Source organism: Aethina tumida, chromosome 2, assembly GCF_024364675.1.
Source record: "Aethina tumida isolate Nest 87 chromosome 2, icAetTumi1.1, whole genome shotgun sequence".
NCBI classification, from domain to species: Eukaryota; Metazoa; Arthropoda; class Insecta; order Coleoptera; family Nitidulidae; genus Aethina; species Aethina tumida.
Window position 1 is genome coordinate 18057674 of NC_065436.1, and position 19383 is coordinate 18077056.

Below are 19383 nucleotides of genomic sequence, written 5' to 3' on the forward strand. Positions count from 1 at the left end.
GATTTACTTAGGAACTGCCTGAAATAAAATGTAGCATAAAAACTACGTAAATAAAGATATCCGTATATAAATTGAGGTTCGAAATGTTTAGACATTTATTAATTATAAAATTAATTTAAATTAAAATTATGTATGTTAATTAATTTTATATAATTACAACTTTACATCCTAATTTTAACAAGAAAGCGCTCTCTTCAATTTCTTGGGATGGTTTGCATGGTTAGTGTTGGGCAGGAATAGGAGGTGAATTATCTTCCCTAAGACGTCGAATTGATTCCATACTTAATCAAGCACCTTCCACGTGTTTTAACTCATTTATGAAAATTGGTTTATTCGACATAAAACAAAAAAAACTAGACCTTTGTAAAAACGATTATACACTTTTTAAAGTCATGTACCACGGTGTCTCAAAATTAATAGAAACACTTTACAATTTACTTTAATGGAATTTTTATTATAATATATAATATATATTATATAATAGGTGGTGCGTTAATTTCTTAGGTCAGGGTATATAGCCACAGAATTCCAACTCAAAATCAGAAACATTATTAAAAATTAGAATACAGTAGTAATGATATAATTAAAATTAACTATAATTTAAAAAAAAATAATAAATCATCGACCTTAGTAAATGAGACAGTTGTTGGGCAAGTGATACTGTCAGTAAATAAATAACTGTTCATTTCGTAAAATAATTTGAAAACAGAAATTTTATAAATTTATAAAATCAAAAAATATATATTTGAAACGTTTAAATATAAAATATATTCTCTAGTAGTAAAGCACGTTATATAAAGAAATACAACGAATTAAAAAATTTTATATTAAAACAGTTCGATGTTACAATGTATGGATTAATTAATTACAACGTATGATGAAACGGAGCGGGAGTAGGGACACTCATCAGTGGCGAATTTAGATCAACGTCCATCTCTGGAGGTGGTACAGTTTCCTCTTGCGACGTAATCTTATCCTGCAGCATCTTGTAAACACCGTGCACCTTTTCAGCGTGCTGATGGGTCGGTTGTAAAGCCTTCATTAACGTGTTCAACCTGTTCGCAGGTAGTTTGTGGTGCACATACCAAAGCAGTTTCAACAGGTGTTTAACCACGTTGTCACGCGACAAACCGGGGAACAACAGCTCGTCGAACAAGGCTGTGCAGAAGTCCGCCGCCTGGAACTCATCCGGGTTGTGAATAAGCAGCGCTACCTGCAATAAATAAATAACGAATTAGTTTGGCGAGATTAAATAAATGCATATATTATATTTGACTCGGGCTAATATCTTACCAGCGAGTGAAGGAATGGATCTTCGAAGGCACGATCATCCTTACAGTTGGCTAAAACATTAAGTATTCGCAACAAACCGACTCTATCTCGCGCCTTCGCCACATGCAGGGCATAATACATTGCTAGTATACTGGCAACTGCACTGTCTTGTATGTAAGCTTCGATGGCGTCAGGAAGTGGGCCTGAATGCTCGATAACAGTAATGGCTGCTTCGCGTTCGTCTGGCGGCAGTTTGGCCGACAGTTGTCGTACCTGGTCGTCGACCATAAGTGACATAAGTGCTGGTAAGAACTTCGTTACAATGTGGCTCTCGAGCTTCGGTTCCTTGAAGTCTTGGGAGTCTATCATCACCCATGCACTCAGTCCCAAAGCCAGCATTCGTAATAGTAGAATCAGAATTGTATTATCCTGGGACAAAAGACATACATTTAATTTATGATCAGTCTATAACTCTAAACTGCAGTAAAACTCACTTATAACGCACAGGAATATTATCTACCTAATGGGAAAATATTCCCTACTTCAATGAATTACAAAATACTAATAAAATATGAAATAAAGGGTCTTTTTAGGCACGTTATAATCGACCTTTACCATAATTTTAGTTAGAACTAGTTGAACATACTCTGGGTAGTCCTTCATTATAAATAAGATGGTGTAGAATTTTAATGGCAGACGTTGCCAGGAAATTGATGGCGTATGGATCACACAGCGTCATCGATAAATCTCCCAGGACTTGTTCCTGGCCACGCTTAACATTATCTAAGAATCCCTGTAGCTCCCTTGATCTTTTTATATCGACGTTTTTCTCCCTAATGCACGCATCCAAACACCACGTGAATTTGTGGCAAGGGTCAATTGAGATGATGTCTTGCACTTCAAGATCGTGCAGGGCCATCAATAATTCGGCACGTAGGGTACAGTAGTGCACATTTCTAGTGCGTAGGAACAGAGTGCGGAGAAACTGCAACACCATGTCGTATAATTTAACGCTATTGCCGATCATGTGCGCCAGTTTTTGAACAACTTCGCCCTGTCTACGAACCTAAAAACCAAAGTATATTTAGGAAGTTGCAATATATAATAATATATCTTATCTTGGTAAAGAGTATATGCACAAAGTATATAAAAATGGAATGTATATAAAGGAAAACTATTATCATAAATGTATATGTATAGTTAACAAAAACGTAATTTTTGATTTTGATGTTTAACCAAGGATTAAATATATATTTTCTCTCATATTTTTCCTTTATAAACATTCTTTCAATGTTTGGTTAACTTTAAAATATTATAACTTAAAAATACAATGTAAAAAATATTTAGCATTGAAAAGGTTTCAAATAATTTACACAGTTTAATACAAAAACATTAAAATAGACAAATTATTCAAATAAATTATAAATAAAAACAAAAATTATTTTTTCTGGTAATTATTTTATCCATAGATTTATGTAGAAATTATTTCTGTCCTATTTATATAATAAATCATCACGTTTTTACAATTTTCCAACCATTTAATTATGATTTAATCTATTTGAGATTAGATAATTTGAAATTTTAATATGAGATCAATTTCATTGAATTTTTATTTGCAATGGAATATTTGTTTTAATTCCTATATTTAATATAGTAATACACAGATAATCCCAACCCTTATAATCCTCTTACTTTTCTAATTATTCACACATTTTCATTGTTGATGTTTAATTCTTTAATATATTTTAGGTGATTTTCATTGCAAAACAAAATAAATAAACTAGAATAAAATGTTTGCACACTTTTGTTCATTGTCAAGTTTACAAATTAGCAATTAATAATATTGACTTTACCTTGGGTGAAGGTCCAAAGAAGAGTGCAGTAAGATTTGTATGATCAAACAAAATATTCTCTTTTTCACTAATATACTGACTCAGCAAAGGTGAAACCTCATCACCAAACAATGACTGATTGTCCTTCCAGATTTGTCGTTTCACCTCAGTATTAGTGTCATTGTACAAATCCCTGTCCCTAACCAGAACTTTCAGATAGTGATCTTCAATTTGAGGCGTATTTTTTAATATTGCCATCACTATGGGCCTCATGGCTTTGACTTTGACCACAGGGAAGCTTTTGGTTAGCAGTTCTTTAAGTTTCATGTCACGTTCCTTCCCTTCTTGCTTTCCTATTTCATTTATGTGGTTTATTAATTTTTCCCTTAGTTCCTGCAATTGTTACAATACATAAAACTCAGTTTACATTACACAACTAAATATTATACCTCCACAACTGACATGTGAAAATCTAGTCGTCTCACTCCATGAAGATCCAAAAGAGGTAACATAGGTCTGAGTGAAGGCAGTAATATTCCATTTGTGACCTAAAATTGCATCCCTTAATAACCTTATTCACACCGGAAAATAATTTGAACTTTACCTGGAATTCCTCAATAGCCTTCAAAGGATCTGTGCAACTGGTAAGGGCATGTTTTAGGTAATTGGGTCCATGAACCTTTAGAGCTTCCAGGGGAAACTCGTTTCTTGAGGAAGACATGGCGAATATTATAGCCCTCACTGCATTTCTATGAGAATATGGTCTGTTTTTAGTTTATGACCGCTATGGTTAGAGACAACAAATTGTCATAGAAAAACAATGTGTCAATGATGGGTGTTTGTTTGTGCCCCTTCGGAAATTTGACGATCATTCTCGAATAATTACGATGAGGGATATTAAGAGTAATAAGAGAAATTAATTTTAAATGAGAAGTTTAAGTTGTTTTAAATAAATTTAACACTGTTATATGAGTGTTGTAGATATTTCTTTTATAATTCATATCTATTTTTATTTTATTAAACATTATATAGTAAATAAAAGATATATATTAAATATTTAAAGAAACCTGTATTATTTATTTTAATTAGTAATAAATGTATAAAATAATAAATACATAAATAATAAGTAGTTTACATTTTTACAATAATTGTATTCTTTGATGGGGCTAAATAAAAAATCGAAAAAATTATGTTAATATTAAAAAGGTATTTTAATTTTAAAATTTGGTTGAGGTCGCGTCGATCGCCGAAGATCGCGCGCCCCCGTCGATATTCGCGCGCGGTCGTCAATCGTGAGGTCTTTCACCCGTTTTGAAATGCGCCTCAGTGATTGGCCCGCATTCGGACAATGCGAAGCGGTAAAAAGCGTTCCGTGCACAACTTCCGGTGTTTTCGAACGACTCGTACGGGACTCGGCGGAGTTGCGAGGGTGCTCCGCGACCAGACAAACTCGTCGACGACAAACGGCGAACGCGAAATTACGCCGCTGCATCGGTCGTAGCGTGCGGCAGACCGTTTCGTCAGGCAGACGCTGCGTCCATCAGTGAGTACCGCGATTACGGGTGAAGCCAATCGTCTGTCGTTTCGATGTGTTGTTTTGGGTGATGGCCTCAGTTACGAGCGCGGGCGTTGCGTGAAGACCAGAGACGGTCCCGTGCCTGCGATGCCACAGGAACACGACGGTCGGGACGGAGGTTCGCGCGGCCCCCTGGCCATTTGGACGGAATTTCTTGCGGATCTGGCGTATTGATCATCGAATAGGTTATGTTTCCCACTTTCATAAGCATTCTAGGTGTGTTGATAAGTTTTGTTTACAATTTTGTCGTTGCGATTCCGCCGCGGCGGATGGTGCACTCAAATGATTATTTTTGTTTGTTATTTAAGATATACAGTCATGGTGGGAAGTACCAAGCATTGCTCACTTTTGTTCCTTATTTCGTTCAGCATTTAACCTATTGGATTTCGATATCGAGGTAAAATACACTTGTTTGGCTCGCATTTATCGCTTCGTTTTGTTTTGCCATACAGCCATAACTCAGACAAACAGTTATTTTATCATTAACGCATGCTGGTATATACAACACTATCATAAATCATCCACAATAGAGTAACAAGTAACACAACTCATGCTGGAAGTCGCAGTCACAGTTTCTTTACTAATTTTTTACTGCTTCGTATCAATAGATTAACATGCACTCATAGCCAAACGTAGGTGGTGCCTCTCCATGGTAATACATATGTATATGTATATGTTAGCTGTTGTCAATGTAACAATAACAGTGAACTGGTAAATTCTTATTTTTCATTATTTCTATTGAATGAGGTGAGTTACAATTCGATAAGTAATTGGTTGAAGTAGTTTTGATGAGATTGTTGGTTATTATAGTTATTGAATCATTTATTATTACAAAATGTTAATTTTTGGTGAATTTAAAAGTTTATAGAGTACAATATTTATAAAAAATTAATTAAATATTATTAATAGTGATAAAAAGGTCTATTCTAAACATTTTTACTATAATTAAGTATGAAGTTTCTTCAAATAAATTAAAATGATTTTAATCTTTAAAATAGTAACTGATAAAATTGCGTAATGTTTACATATCTCAAATTACATCATTTAACAAAAAATATATGAAACCTCTTAATGGTATAAAATATGTACTATGTAATAATCCTTTTATTTTTATGCAGTGTGATTCACCTAACTTATTCATTAAAAGTCTATGGGGAACTGACATATGATTTGAAATGTTTATAGGAATTATAACTTGGACTACTAGTCTAATTAAAATGTCTGTAAAGCCACCAATTTTGATGGTGGAAAGTTTATTCATGGCATACACGTCCAGCAAAGACCACTCTATAAGGTGTCACTGTTAGTACTCCCAAATTTTATATAGGATGTTCATTTATCTTTATTTTTGTGCATCTTAAAACATCAAAAACTACACAAATACAAATAACTTTGTTATTTTCCATGAAACGCCATGTATCTTTTAACATTGAAGGAAATATTAAAAAATATTAACAATAATTTTACCAAAAATTTAAAATGACTCTTTTTTCTGTGTTCTGATTGTAGTAAACCATGGTTTTATATATCATAACAATACAATTCATTTTTAGTAAAATCCCGTTAAATTTGTTATTCATTTTATGTATAGGGTATGAGTATACATGAGTATGAAAGGTTCTTTAATATTCAATTATGTTAAAACATACATGTTCCATTGAAAATAGAGTTCTTGATATTTTAAGGTGCCCAAAATTAAACGTAAATAACGAACACGCTGTATACAATTTTGGAATACTAATAATGGCTCCTTATAGGATGGTTCTTGGTTAACATGAATACCAAGAATAAACTTTACAGCGTCAAAATTGGTCTTTTTATAGACATTTTTCATAGACTATCATTGTGTCAAAATTTTTGGAAAAAAATTAATAACTCAAAAACTATTGAGTTTAGATATATGATGTGGTATAGTCATTTGATTTAGAGTTATATACAGAATTTAAAAATCCAAAAATATACAGGGTGTTCTATTGAATATAAAAAATTGATAAGACTTCCGGCTAAATCGGAAACGAAAACACTACCTTTTTCAGTTCTGCATAAACTTATTACTAAGTTATTAAAAAAATAAAATTAATTCCCATTTTAAATAATTTTAATTATAATAACCAAACTACATAATGTAAAAATGTGAAAGGAATATGTACAATATAACGGGAAATCAATATAATTTGTCATTTATACGAAGTATTTCTCTAATATTTCTTATCTGAAGTGCTTTTAATGTTAATTAATTAAATAAAAAAACTGTTCGTTACATTTACACAGCTTGAGGAAGTGATATAATAAAAATGTGTGAGAGAGGCACTGCGTACGTCGGTAGGTGTGAAGGCCGGGCGCCTAAAAGCGAACGAGGCGCCTGTTGCAGGACTTGGAAGAGGCCCTGCTGACCGATGGCACCGAGGAGACATCGTGGCTGCAGGAGCTGATTGTCCGACTGTTGAGCGGCTGCCTGCCCAACAATGAAATCTCCACGTTCAACTATCAGATGTTCCTGAGGCGGCTGTTCCGCCAAAAGTGCCAGGAACACGACGTGTACAATCCGTTCAACACGGACGTGGACTTCCAGTTGTTGCCGCTGCGCACCAAGGTCGACATACTGCAGTGCCTCTGCGACTTCCGGCTCGACGCCGAAGATGTTCTCGATCAACTGAGGAACTTGGAGGCGGACAGTTTGCGCGTCGTGCCGCTTGGCTACGACAGGTGATTCATGCTGCTTCCCAGTTTTCGCTGGTTTCAATGTTTTTCATAGTTAAATCTGGCAAAGAGGTTCAAGATGTTCTCTTTGTAGAATATTGCTTAATATTAAGAAGACAAAGGGTTAAGATTTCAGAAAATAAGGCAAATTTTTGAAGAAAGTTTTGGTATACAGATTTAGAAAGTTACTTTGTGGAAAATAGGAAGGTTTTCTGTTATAAAGAACGTCATATTAAAACAAAATTATAGAAAATTTTGACACCTGCTATTTTTCAGCAACGATTCTGCATATTGGTACTTCTACGGGACGCGTCTATACCGTGAAGACTTCAAAACCAAAAACAACAAGAAGAAGTCAGTGTGGCAGGTAATCTGTTTCACCGAGGACGACTGGTTTCAACTGACGAAGAAGTTTAAGAAGTCTACTTCTAAAGCGGAACGCCAACTCCACCACACACTCAGTGAAAACTTCCTACCGGAATTACCGCGACTTTTCAAGGAAAAGGAGCGTTTGGCAAGGAAACGTCTACTTGAGAATCAACCACGAAGGACTTCCAGTCGCTTACGAAAGGTAACTTCAACTACTAAATAAATATAAATACATTTATTATTGTTCTTTTTATTTTTAAGGAAAACGAGGGCGACTATAAGGAGGCGAAGGGAGCCACCAGTGCCCCTGCTGGAAAAGAGCCACGCTGTGACAAGCGTGCGGTCGCTGAAGAGGAAGAGAAGAAAAGAAAGCGCGACTTAGAAAGGAAGCGGAGGAACGAGGCGTACGAGAGACGGGCCCGTCTGAAGCAGGAGCGGCACGGCGAACAGGACGCACCGCTGTCGTCGTCAGCAGAGGGCCGTTATGAGATGGCCGGCGCCGCGGCGAAAACTAAGAAGTCCGCAGCCAGGCAACGACGTAATTCGGCAGGCTCCACCAGTAGCAAAGGTTCGTGTTACGAACGACCATTTTTCGTGTAAAAACGTGTCAAATTCGAATATTTTACAGAGGCAAGTGGTGTGGCGAATTATTAATTTTCCGTATTGTTTGGGTTTTAGACACGGTGGCGACGAAATCGTCGAAACGTAGTCGCAAGAGTGAACGGGAGGACGAAGGTATGCCGGTGAAAACGGCGCCGAAGCCGGCCACGGTCGGCCGACAGACGAACAACTCGCTGTCGGCCGCCACCGGTCAGATCGTCATCCAACCCGTCACGCATCCGACCAAAAAAAAAATGAAGACGTCGCAGGTGTAAGAAGCATCGATTTTTTCCGCTATTGGTCATAATGTGGTATAAATTTGTGCTTTACAGGTTTCGACAAACCGACGAGGATCTGCAAATAGGCATGCACAAGATTTTGGATCACGTGAAGAACCATCGGGATGCGTGGCCATTTGCGTATCCGGTCGACGAGGACATCGCTCCAAATTATTACTCAATCATTAAAAAACCCATGGATCTAGAAACCATGGAAGAACGGCTAGATGCTAACCGTTATCGAACATATTCTCAATTTAAGTCTGATTTTCAGTTGATAGTAAACAATTGTAGGCTCTATAATGGCACAGAAAATGGTAATATATATTTTGTAATAAGTTAATTAATACTACACTTAAAGTTTCTTAAATGCTCACTAAGTAATCTTCAATCAAAATATTTTAATGTAATATTACATTGTATTATTTCTACAATTATTCATTTTGTACCTAAATTTAAATAATTTCAACTTAAATGATATCTTTAACAAAATACTATGACGTCAACAATATTTAGACCTTCATTTTTCATTTTAATTATTATATCCCTTTCCTTTAGAGTACTCAGTGTCTTTATTCCCTCTGAAAGTAAATAAAAATCCTACTATTAAGACTGTGCCATATTTGTATTTTTTTATTTCTTTGGTCAACCAAATCAGATTAATAAGTGCATTTAAAGTAATATTCCTGTTGAAATATATTTGGGTAAATTTTAAATTCAATCCTTTTCTGAAATATCTTGTGTTTAACTCATTAATTTCAAATAAAAGTTAAATGACCACAAAATAGAATACTGTAACTTTATAGTGTATGAAACTTAAAATACCCATGTTAAACATGTACACTGTGCCCACAAATTGATTGTTTTTGATTATTAGTGCTTCTAGACCAGAACAACTGAACTAAAGTGCCACAACAGCATTTTAATATCTGATTGATTCAAAAATATCTATTGAAACTGACGTATCCTATTAAATTATATTTAGTCAACATATAAAAATATTTCTGATAAATTTCAAGACAATAATGTCATTTATGAAACTAGAAAAGTACCACTTTGTTTGAAAATTTGTAATTTTGTCACATATTTTGTATGTGAAACTAAATTTGGTTTTTAAAAGCATAAATTATGCCTGTATTTTGCCATTCCCGACTGGTTTATTTGATATTTTACTTAATACTTGATCTTACATTTTTTTAGATTACACGGGAATGGTTGATAATTTGCTGCGAGTCTTCGAAGCGGCGACTGACAAATTTCTGGACGAAATAACGTCATCGGATGAGGAGATTGCCGTCGAATATCTCGCGCCCGGTAAGGACACAAAGACGAACAAAAAGAAAAAAGTGGACAGTGACGGTGACGCGAAAAACACTAAACCCAAACCGGTGGTTACCGGTCCTGCGAACAAAAAGAAGCGAAAGCGATCGCTTTCCAGTGATAGTGTAGTGAGTAAGCATAGTGATTCGTGTCCTTCTGAACCCGAGGAGGAACAAACGCCACCTAAGAAGAAGACCGAAAAAAACAGTAAGAAAAGTAGTAACAAAACCAAGAAGACCAATACCAAAGACAACAAAAAGAAACAGCGGTCGGTATCTGAAAGTTCACTGAGCCACAAGAGTGTGTCTCTAGAATCTCTGGATGATATTGATGACTACAAGTCTCCGAAGGGCAAGAAAACGGAAAGTAAAAAAAAGCCCTCCAAAAAATCAAACAAAAAACAAAAAGTTGAGACTAAAAGGACGGAAAAACATTCGAAGGAAAAACAAAAAAGTTCCAAAGACTCGAAGGGTACCAGTAGCTCCCCGGATCGGAAAAACACTAAAGACTCTAAGTCCGAAAAGGGCAAACCACCTAAGGAGAACAAGCCCACCTCTAAAGGAAAAAAGGAAAAGGATAAGTCGCCAAAAAAGTCTAAAAAACCAGCCACAAGTCCGCCTCGAAACCGCAGTCAGAGTCCTCGACGGAGGGACAGAAGTTTTTCCATGAGCCCCCCTCCTCCAAGTGATATCAGTAGTCCGCCACCTTCATGGCCTCCATCCAGCCCTGACTCCACCAAATTCGACTTTTCACCCCCCAGGAAAGACAAGGCAAAGGAGAATAAAACGCGATTGCCCCCAGATTACAGCGATGACGAAATGCCAAAGTTTAATGGTAAGTATTTATTTTGCTAATAGTAGAATATAAATTTAATCCTTTTTTATTGCTCACAGCGAAGCAAAAGCGGGACAAAATAAAGGAGCTGTTTGACGACGAAAAGCCGATGAAACATTCCGACAAAAAGTTCAAAAAAGATCGTCTTTCCTCACCTTCGCCTCCACCCTTTTCACCAAAACCAAAGGATAAACATAATAAACTCAGGGAAACAATTGAAAAATTAAAAGCTAAGAGTGAAATATCAAACAAGCTGAAAAGTAGTGAGTACGAATTTGTCGATGATGACGAAACAAAGGACTATAAGGGCAAGGATAAAGCTAAGAAAGACGACAAACCGAAGTTGAAGGGGAAGGAAAAGAGTGGAAAACCCACTAAAAAAGACAACAAAACTCTGGAGCTGGACGACGGTAATAATAGCACGATGGACAGTGTAATTTCAGATGGAAAAAAGTCTAACAAAAAGAAGAATCCGTCGTCAGGTCATCCCCCCTTGAATTCTCCAGCAGTGGCGTCGCAGCCGCCCAACACTCTAAACAGCACCGCGAAATCCATCGAGATCGAAGCTTTAACTTTAGCTACAGAACAGACTCTGAAGGACATCAACAAATGGCTGGACGACACGCCGAAATTTTCTGAATTCAGTTCCGCCAGCAATTCGCCGTCGTATACGGGCCTCGACGACTTTGACGCGTTGAATAATAAAATTATCACGGAGGACCCTACGAAAAAGAGGCCGGACAAACCAATCGTCCCAGGCGCATTGAAAAAGGAAGGTGGGGCCCCACCTTCTAAGGATACGAAAAAACGTCCGTTCCGTGACCCCAGTAAACTTTTTGGGAAGAGACGAGAAGTGCAGCGTACCATCGATAGATTACAACCCGGCAAGAGCAAAGGCAACTTAATTGCCAACGTGCCCAGTGTAAATAAAACGGACGATCTGTATCCACTTGGGCCTCTGTCCAAAATTAAGGACACGAAGAACTCCTTGATCGTTAAAACTGATACGAACGCGCCCAAGCTGAGCCTAGGCTCAGTGCTGGATAATTTTGGCAAACACCGTTTCGTTGATGACCAGAAAAAGGAGGAGGAAAAGACAGTGGAACCGAAGAAGGCGGAAACAGTCACACCGGTACTACAGGATTCGAACACAATCGAAGACAAAGAGAAGAAGGAGGTTAAGGAGACTGTGGAACCTAAGGAAGATCCTGTTGACGATGCAATAGGTAGATCATAATTTTTTATTTTATAATATTAAAAATTATATTAAAAATGTTTTTAGGAGGAGCAACACCTAACCTAAGTGCTTGGTTCAAAGCATTCGGGGCACCGAAAATGCCTGCCCCAACCACTACTGCAGTGGCGGCGACCGCGAAGAAGACAACAACCGGCGGAGCGGACTTAAAACCCGACGGCAAAGAAAACGAAGAGAAACCAGCTCTTGGAGGTGTTCAGAAAGTGCCAGCCCCAGATCCATCACCTGGTCTAGACAGTGGCGGTATGCCGCGACAACGACGTATCAGCACTGGCAGCAGCGTCAGCGAAAGGTCGTCGTTTAGTCAGGATATGGATTCACCACGTGTGGGCATCGATGAGAGGCTTGCTTATCCCGCTCCTTATCCCTCGCCGATGCACAGGTATGTTATCTTAATCAATTGATGCCATTATGTATTGATATTAATTGATGTTTTAGGTCTCCATCAGGGGCTTCTCCAGTGATGGCGTCACCACGAGCTGATGCTTCACCTAAGTCAGCTGCGTACCCACCATTCAATGGACAGATGCGCGTTGGCTTCTACCAAGACACAGTTTCCACTAAAAGCAGCCCGGATAAATCGTGTAGCCCACGTTGCGACAATCCACAGAGCCCTTACGCGCATTATTCGTCGGAACACGTTTACTCACCGAATACCGGACAAAATACTGCACCCGGCGTTCCTTACTCGTACACGAATCCGCCGTATTACAACGCCCACGCCCCCAATTATTCCACTGCAAACCCCGCACCCAACTCCCCCGCAGGTTACTACGACACAAATAAGCCGCTGACTGATCAATATCAAGCCAAAACGGCCCCCACTTATGGCCCCAATTCGCCCGCGAGTAATTTGTCTTCGCCTGCTTCCCATCCCCAACATTCACCACAAGTGCACTCACCAAACGTCGTTCACTCTCCGAACGTTGTACATTCGCCCAGTATGCACTCCCCCAATCTCCAAATTGCCAACGTGCAGTCCCCAACGGTGCAAAACCAGAACGTACAGTCGCCCATCGACGGTTTCCATCCACAACGGCAACAACAGGAGGAACAAATCAAACAGCCCGAAAAGACAATTCAGTCGACAATGTTCCCGGTAAAGAAGAGGTACACGGAGGCTGAACAAAAGTTGAGATACAACTCAAACAATCAGGAGGAACTGATAAACAGGAATTTACAATTAGGTGAACAGATCTCAATCGGTACGGTTCGAAGTCCAAACAATTGTGTCCAACCGCAAGAAAAAGAAACCCTTAAGTATGTGCACCAGAACATACCCGAACCTAAGCCTCTGGCACTGCAATCCTCGGCTGGTGGCGGTGACCAGTTACCCACTTTCCCAAAGTCTCAAATGGATAGCTTCGCAAAGCAAGTGGCTATGGTTTCACAAGCGACGAGCCAACAGTCTCAACAACAGAGTACGCAACAATCACAGTACGTGAGCAGCACTCCACCGAACAACTCTTACGGGTTCGGCAGCGAAACTGCCAACTATCCTCTTAACATACCGTCAGCGACCAGAAGCGTGGGACCGATGGCGTCGCAACAGGAACTTGAGAGGAAAATGGACTTGTCGAAGTATACTAATATGGGTTACACGGGGCCGGAGGTGAATTTTACGCGCAGCCTTCAGCAACAGTACAGCAGGCCGCCGGAGTACACACGACCAGCTATAGCTACGTCGGCCCACCAAACAACACAACCCAGTCAGACATCACAGGCTAACGACATGTTGCGGTATGCCAACGCTAGTATGTTGTCCCAGATGGCCTTCAAAGGTCTGGAATCAAGCGGAAGCGGTGGCATCGTTTCTCATTCTCCATCACAAGTCAATTACTCGAACGCACCCGCGTTGCAAGCTCCTTCCCGCCCTGGCAGCGAGTCGTCCCCTTCATTAAATCGCCTCCCACTGTCACAACAGGACTCAGTGCCCAGTGCCTATAAGCCGCCACCTGCTGAAGTGTCTATACCCAAGCCAACTTACAATGCGCCACCTACTATTGGTGGTAACATTGCCAATCTGTCTCACATAGTGGACAGGTACGGTGGCGATGAAAGGATGCTCTCCGGTCTACAATCCACGACATCACCATATTATGCAGACAAAGGTAAGTTACTGCAGAGTTTGTCATTTGAATATCGTTTAATGTTTAATATTATTAGGGCTGAGCTCGTCGCACATGTTCAACAAACCGATGCCTTCGAATGCCCCAGGACCAACGGCTGGCTTACCCATGTTCTCACAGGCAAACATAAACGCAATGCAATCGCAGTACCACCATCACCACCAGGCGATGCAACCGTCGTCAACATCTTCCTCCATGTACAGTCGCCAAATAAACGATCTGCAAAACGCAATCATGAGTGCAGCAGCTGCGGCTCAACAACAGCAAGTCGGTGTAGTCGATGATTCTAAAGCGCAGAATTTGGCGCAATCCGTACCGGCAGCGCAGCAACAGGCCCAACAATCCAAGAAGGTCAAAAAGCCAAAATATCGAAAAACTGGTGAGTGTCTATTGATATTTTGGTTGTTCATTTGATTTGATTTTAATGACCAACTTATTTATTTAGCAACTCCTACAGTGAGTGAGCAGCAGGCAGCGACTGCGCAACAAAATCCGGTGGCTGCTCCGAATCCAAATCACCATCTTAGTCAACAGCAGGGCTTCCAGTCGTACGCCGGTCTGAAGAGTAGCGCCTCAGAACCAGGAGCCATAGCTCTTAAGTCTTCTAGTGTGGTACCAGGCAGTGCTTTCAACTTTGGTCCAACGGCCGCAGCAGCCGGCCTTGGCATGGGGGCCGCCGCTGGTCTCTATGCTGCTCCGCCCGACAAGGATCCGCCTTATTCGAATTTCTTAGATGAATTTAGTCGAACCCAGTCGAACTACTACATGGCTGCAGCAGCGGCGGCGCATCATCGATCGACACCCGAAGCTAATGATAAGCAAACAAGGGCGCACCACACAGTAAGTACAGTACCTAGAATTTGTTACAACTGAGGAATCGTTGGTTGAAAATATAATATCCGTTTTTTTTTAGTCGTCAGCATCACAAGGAAGCGGATACCCGTTCTTAGGCGCACCGCAGGTACGGCCGCCTGGTTACCCACCTCTTGGAGGTCCGTTCATGCCACCGACAGCGGCCGCGGCCGCCGCCCAGCTCATGGACTCATCGTCACCCATTTACCAGCACTATCTGCATCAGGGCCTGTTGGGACCATCCGCGGGTGCCTACCCGCCTCCACCCGGTTATCATGCAGCACTAGGAATGCGTCAGCCGCCCTACGACTCAATGACTCGTCCCTCGTGGCTCTAGTGAAAGGGGGCGCCGCCCCGCCCTTCATCCCCAAACGATGAACGTCGGTGGGTCTGGTTCAAGTGTTCGCCGCCAAGTCGGCGGAAGTTTGTCGCGGGTATATTGACGTTACAAATTCGACTGCCTGTGTCTTTCCGTGTGACATTCACTGTTAGATAACAAATACATCCTGGGAGAACATACAGAAATCAATTAATAGTGAATAAAGGAAAACTTCCTTCATAGTTTTGTAACTAAATGAAACAAGCCAAATCATTTACTTAGTTGAACTCCAAAAATTGATTGTCATGAGGGTCCAGAATTGTAGTTTTTTGATTTTTTTTATAAAACTACATTTTTGTTTGTTAGTGGTTAAATTGGAATTTACTTCTGCCGACTAGACGACGAACTCATGCTTCTTCCACTGCTACGATTGCACCAAACCGTCTAACTATGATGACCAGTCGAATGGAATGAAGACGAGATTTTAGTTTCCAGCGGCAAAGTTTACATAGTTTGTTTTTTTTTACGTTCTGTGATTTTGTAGGTGTGTGAAAAAGATATGCGCTTCCAGAACGCTTGTCAACCAGTGCGTAAATTTTGCTCACACCTTTATTCTGTTGCTATTTGTTTAGTTTTTTAATTGGAAATATTTTAAGAGTCTCGTTTTTTAAGATGAAAATATAATAGTGCATTGTGTCGTGAAGGTGGCGACCACTTTTTTACCTCATTTATATATTTTATGTATTGGCAAATGTTATGAACTGCGCCTGTTTTATATTACGTTAGTTTATGTTTAAATGAGTTTCCCTGTTTCAAGGAAGAAACGGACCTCGAGACTTAAAATTCACCTAATTAGTAATTTTTAATTGTTATGTATACATCCTGTACATATTTTATTTTTAAAGTATTTTTTTATAAAAACCATATCAGATATGCAATATTCTTTTATAACTTCACTATATTTTTAATTATTTGTGTAAATATAGATTAAGAAGCGTTACCGACTAAATATTTTACTTCAATTACTACATATTATTATATTCCCTGAATATGTTTGATTACCGCTATGTTAAATGAGGTCTAGTTTTTTCCAAACATTCCGGATGTGCAAAAAACAAGAAGTAACTTCTTGCTAGATAATAAGATTTAGAAAATTGTACTTGTCGTCTAAAGAATGGTCTGCAATAATGTAATGTACTGCACTGGAAAATTAGTAATTTATTAATATGTTGTGTGTGATATATTTTTAAATTTAATAGATTATTAATATTGCTTTTTTGCAGTAACCACTATATATTTTATGTATATTGGCCAGATTTAATATTACGTTACATTAATGCAGACCCAATTTTATGATTTTTATTAGATAAAATTATATCATTACAAATTTTTGTGTACAGTAATGTTTTGAAACGTACTATTACTTTTTATATCAGAAAAGTATGCCTTATTTAAATGTATAAAAGTTAAAGCATCGACAATAGTAATTCAAAATTGACATGACGTAATCACAGAATTTTATAGGAAGCTACAATTTTAAATTTATTAATTGTGTTTATTGTTCTATTTTTAACGTCAAATATTTATTGTTCGCTTCTTATAGAATCTGTGACCTGAACATAATATTGTTGTATAAGCTTTAATAATCAAATTTTACTGTACAAATATTTGAACAACTATATCAATCAAACTATTCATACAACTTGTATATACAACATGTAAATGGAGACAAACATATGTATTGTTGTACAATGAAATAATAAATATTTAGTAATTTGTATTTAATTTCGAGTTTTTTTCTTAATCACATTTTATTAAAATCAGATAACAAGAGTGTTAAAAATATGATATATGATCTACAAGATAAAATATATGGAAAATAAACTTAACTTATTCAAGTTTTAACAAAATAAAAAATAAATAATTATGATAATGGTACGAATTTTATGTTTACAGGCTGATCTGGTACACGATTCATACGGTATATCATCCCAATATCTGTAGATTCATTCGGTAGTTCCAACTTATAATTCAACAAAATCTGGAAATAATGTAATTATAAATATCATTCATGTCTCTTTATTATTAGAAACGTGGTATTTACCTCCTTTATTAACAATACCATCTCATTTTCAGCGAGTCGCTTTCCTGGACACATCCTTGGTCCATAACCAAAGGGTAAAGACGCAAACTTGTGGTAATTTTCTTTCTTTTCCCGAAGCCATCTTTCCGGCTTGAATTCTTTAGCGTTTTTGAAGTATTTTTCGTCACAACAAGTCACAGAACTAAATGCTGAAACCAATGTCTGAAAAGAAAGACTTTAATAAAATACTCTGTCTGAAACTACATCAAATATAAAATTCGCTTCGCTAATATTATATCCGCATATGTAATAGAAGAAATGAAGTATTTACACATAAAAATATTGGACAGGTTTCTAATGCAAATTGCATTACAATACCTTACATTTTTAGGTATCAGATATCCTCCGATTTCGGTATCACGTATCAAAAACCGACTGTTGGCACCCGCGGTCGGCGATAACCTTAAGGTTTCTTTAACACAAGCCCTCAAGTACCTAAGATCTTCAGATTTAGTATCGTTTCGCGCAATACTCTGAGTTCGTTCATTTTCCGCTAGATAATGCAAAGTCAAAGCTATGGTAGTTGCAGTAGTATCAATACCTCCAAAAAATACTTCCATGGATAGCATTATTTTGTCGTCCCATGACATATTATCATTTTGGAAGAGGGCATACATGAATGGGTTCTCTTCTTCAACTAGTGCTGCATCTTGTTCATACTTAATCTTTAAGTTATTTAAGTGGTCTTTCATTACATTATAAATGACTTTATGTGAGGATTCCAATTTCTTATAGCCATCAGTTTTAATGATCTTCCATATTGGAGGGCCCATCAAAGTGGAGTATAAACCATCCATGAAATTTTTGCTGGCATTCATTATATCAGAGAATTGTAAGTTCTCATTATGTATACATTTAAATTGGACTCCTGGACATACAACAGATATAGCTAAAACATTGAAAAAAATAAGTTATGATTAATAATTTATTTGTATTGACTACCTTCAATTGTAAATCTCTGTAAGTGTTCAAATAGATCTTCAACAACATTGCTGGAATCTTTTTGCATGTCTAAATATTTTATAAAATTCTTTGCAACTATTTCATGCCTCTGAGTATACCTTGAAACGACGCCAGGCTTCAACAAGCTCACAACACCTGTTCTGAATTTGTACCACTCCTCTCCATTTCCAGGTACCACTCCTAAAATACACCAGGTTTCTTAAACCATTAATATTGTTACAAAGTAACCAATTCATTACCACAACTATTGAATTCCTTTTTTCTACAGTGAGCCAAGGCAGGGAATGGTGGTCTATGAGGTCTGACCCCTTCATTTCTATACATTAACTGTGTGTCATCTGCATTAGTTGTTATCACTAAAGTCATACCCCCCAGGTTTAATTTAAATATGGGGCCCAGTTTTTTACTAATATCCAACACTGTCTCAGTAAGTCGTTCTGTTTTATAAGGGCCTAAAATATGCGGTGAAGGAGCTATTTAAAAAAAAGTAATTTACCTACCCCCTGGTAAAAACAAATACGTGTGCCCAATTAATGGGTACGACTTTAAGGACGGTACTTGTGAAAAAGGTTTTGCACATTTGTGTGAAAATAATCGTTTAAAAATCATTGTGTAAGGTCAATAAAATCATAAAACAGTGACCAGCTTGCTTATTTTATCGAAACAGATTTGAATTGTGGACACAGAGATATAAATAAACCTGTTTGCGTACACATTGCCACATGGCATGAGTACTATCTTTGGTACTGTGGTGTATGAGAGAAATAAAAGAGTATTTTGTTTTTCATTGTCTTCTTTTAATACAAACTTACATATTAATTTTTTATATTACATCAACTTAATGATAAAAAATAAATAATAATTTAACTTGGCCTATGACACATACACTGTAATTTGGTATTAATAATAATTAGGCAACACTGTCTTAGTGTCATTAACAG

General features: G+C 37.9%; 3 protein-coding genes across 4 annotated transcripts; 1 reads left to right on the forward strand and 2 right to left on the reverse strand.

Moving 5' to 3' along the window:
* Positions 1-807: 807 nt before the first annotated feature.
* LOC109600048 (negative elongation factor B) lies at positions 808-3926 on the reverse strand. The gene is made up of 6 exons (XM_020016116.2): positions 3709-3926; positions 3554-3652; positions 3126-3497; positions 1919-2338; positions 1294-1701; positions 808-1213 (listed from the first exon to the last, which is right to left on the reverse strand). Exons 1-6 carry the CDS (start codon positions 3823-3825, stop codon positions 866-868), a joined length of 1764 nt encoding a protein of 587 aa, XP_019871675.1. The 5' UTR covers positions 3826-3926; the 3' UTR covers positions 808-865.
* Positions 3927-4286: 360 nt separating this feature from the next.
* LOC109600042 (uncharacterized) lies at positions 4287-17121 on the forward strand. Of its 2 annotated transcripts, XM_049963878.1 has the most exons (14): positions 4287-4896; positions 4989-5077; positions 7052-7386; positions 7657-7951; positions 8011-8317; positions 8428-8620; positions 8682-8944; positions 9828-10781; positions 10841-12007; positions 12064-12418; positions 12475-14147; positions 14203-14544; positions 14611-15005; positions 15079-17121. In XM_049963878.1, the coding sequence occupies exons 1-14, from the start codon at positions 4869-4871 to the stop codon at positions 15352-15354; spliced, it is 6672 nt and encodes a 2223-aa protein (XP_049819835.1). In that variant the 5' UTR covers positions 4287-4868; the 3' UTR covers positions 15355-17121. The 2 variants fall into 2 exon arrangements, with proteins under 2 accessions (XP_049819835.1, XP_049819836.1); XM_049963879.1 differs by lacking the exon at positions 4989-5077 and having other exon boundaries at positions 4288-4896.
* LOC109600046 (cytochrome P450 CYP12A2-like) lies at positions 16682-19145 on the reverse strand. The gene is made up of 6 exons (XM_020016114.2): positions 18943-19145; positions 18682-18894; positions 18422-18622; positions 17803-18368; positions 17441-17641; positions 16682-17377 (listed from the first exon to the last, which is right to left on the reverse strand). Exons 1-6 carry the CDS (start codon positions 19049-19051, stop codon positions 17261-17263), a joined length of 1407 nt encoding a protein of 468 aa, XP_019871673.2. The 5' UTR covers positions 19052-19145; the 3' UTR covers positions 16682-17260.
* Between the last annotated feature and the right edge of the window lie 238 nt (positions 19146-19383).

Excerpts from the sequence above, each read along its gene's own strand:
- LOC109600046 (XM_020016114.2), bottom strand. The coding sequence starts at position 19,051 with ATGATTTTTAAACGATTATTTTCACACAAATGTGCAAAACCTTTTTCA. Across the intron at positions 17,642-17,802 it reads GATATCTGATACCTAAAAAT|ACATTGGTTTCAGCATTTAG; the intron begins GTAAGGTATTGT and ends CTTTCTTTTCAG. Across the intron at positions 17,378-17,440 it reads TGGTATTGTTAATAAAGGAG|ATTTTGTTGAATTATAAGTT; the intron begins GTAAATACCACG and ends CATTATTTCCAG.
- LOC109600042 (XM_049963878.1), top strand. The coding sequence starts at position 4,869 with ATGTTTCCCACTTTCATAAGCATTCTAG. Across the intron at positions 4,897-4,988 it reads CACTTTCATAAGCATTCTAG|ATATACAGTCATGGTGGGAA; the intron begins GTGTGTTGATAA and ends TTGTTATTTAAG. Across the intron at positions 8,945-9,827 it reads CTATAATGGCACAGAAAATG|ATTACACGGGAATGGTTGAT; the intron begins GTAATATATATT and ends ACATTTTTTTAG.
- LOC109600048 (XM_020016116.2), bottom strand. The coding sequence starts at position 3,825 with ATGTCTTCCTCAAGAAACGAGTTTCCCCTGGAAGCTCTAAAGGTTCAT. Across the intron at positions 3,653-3,708 it reads AGGCTATTGAGGAATTCCAG|GTCACAAATGGAATATTACT; the intron begins GTAAAGTTCAAA and ends ATGCAATTTTAG. Across the intron at positions 1,702-1,918 it reads ATAATGAAGGACTACCCAGA|GATAATACAATTCTGATTCT; the intron begins GTATGTTCAACT and ends CTTTTGTCCCAG.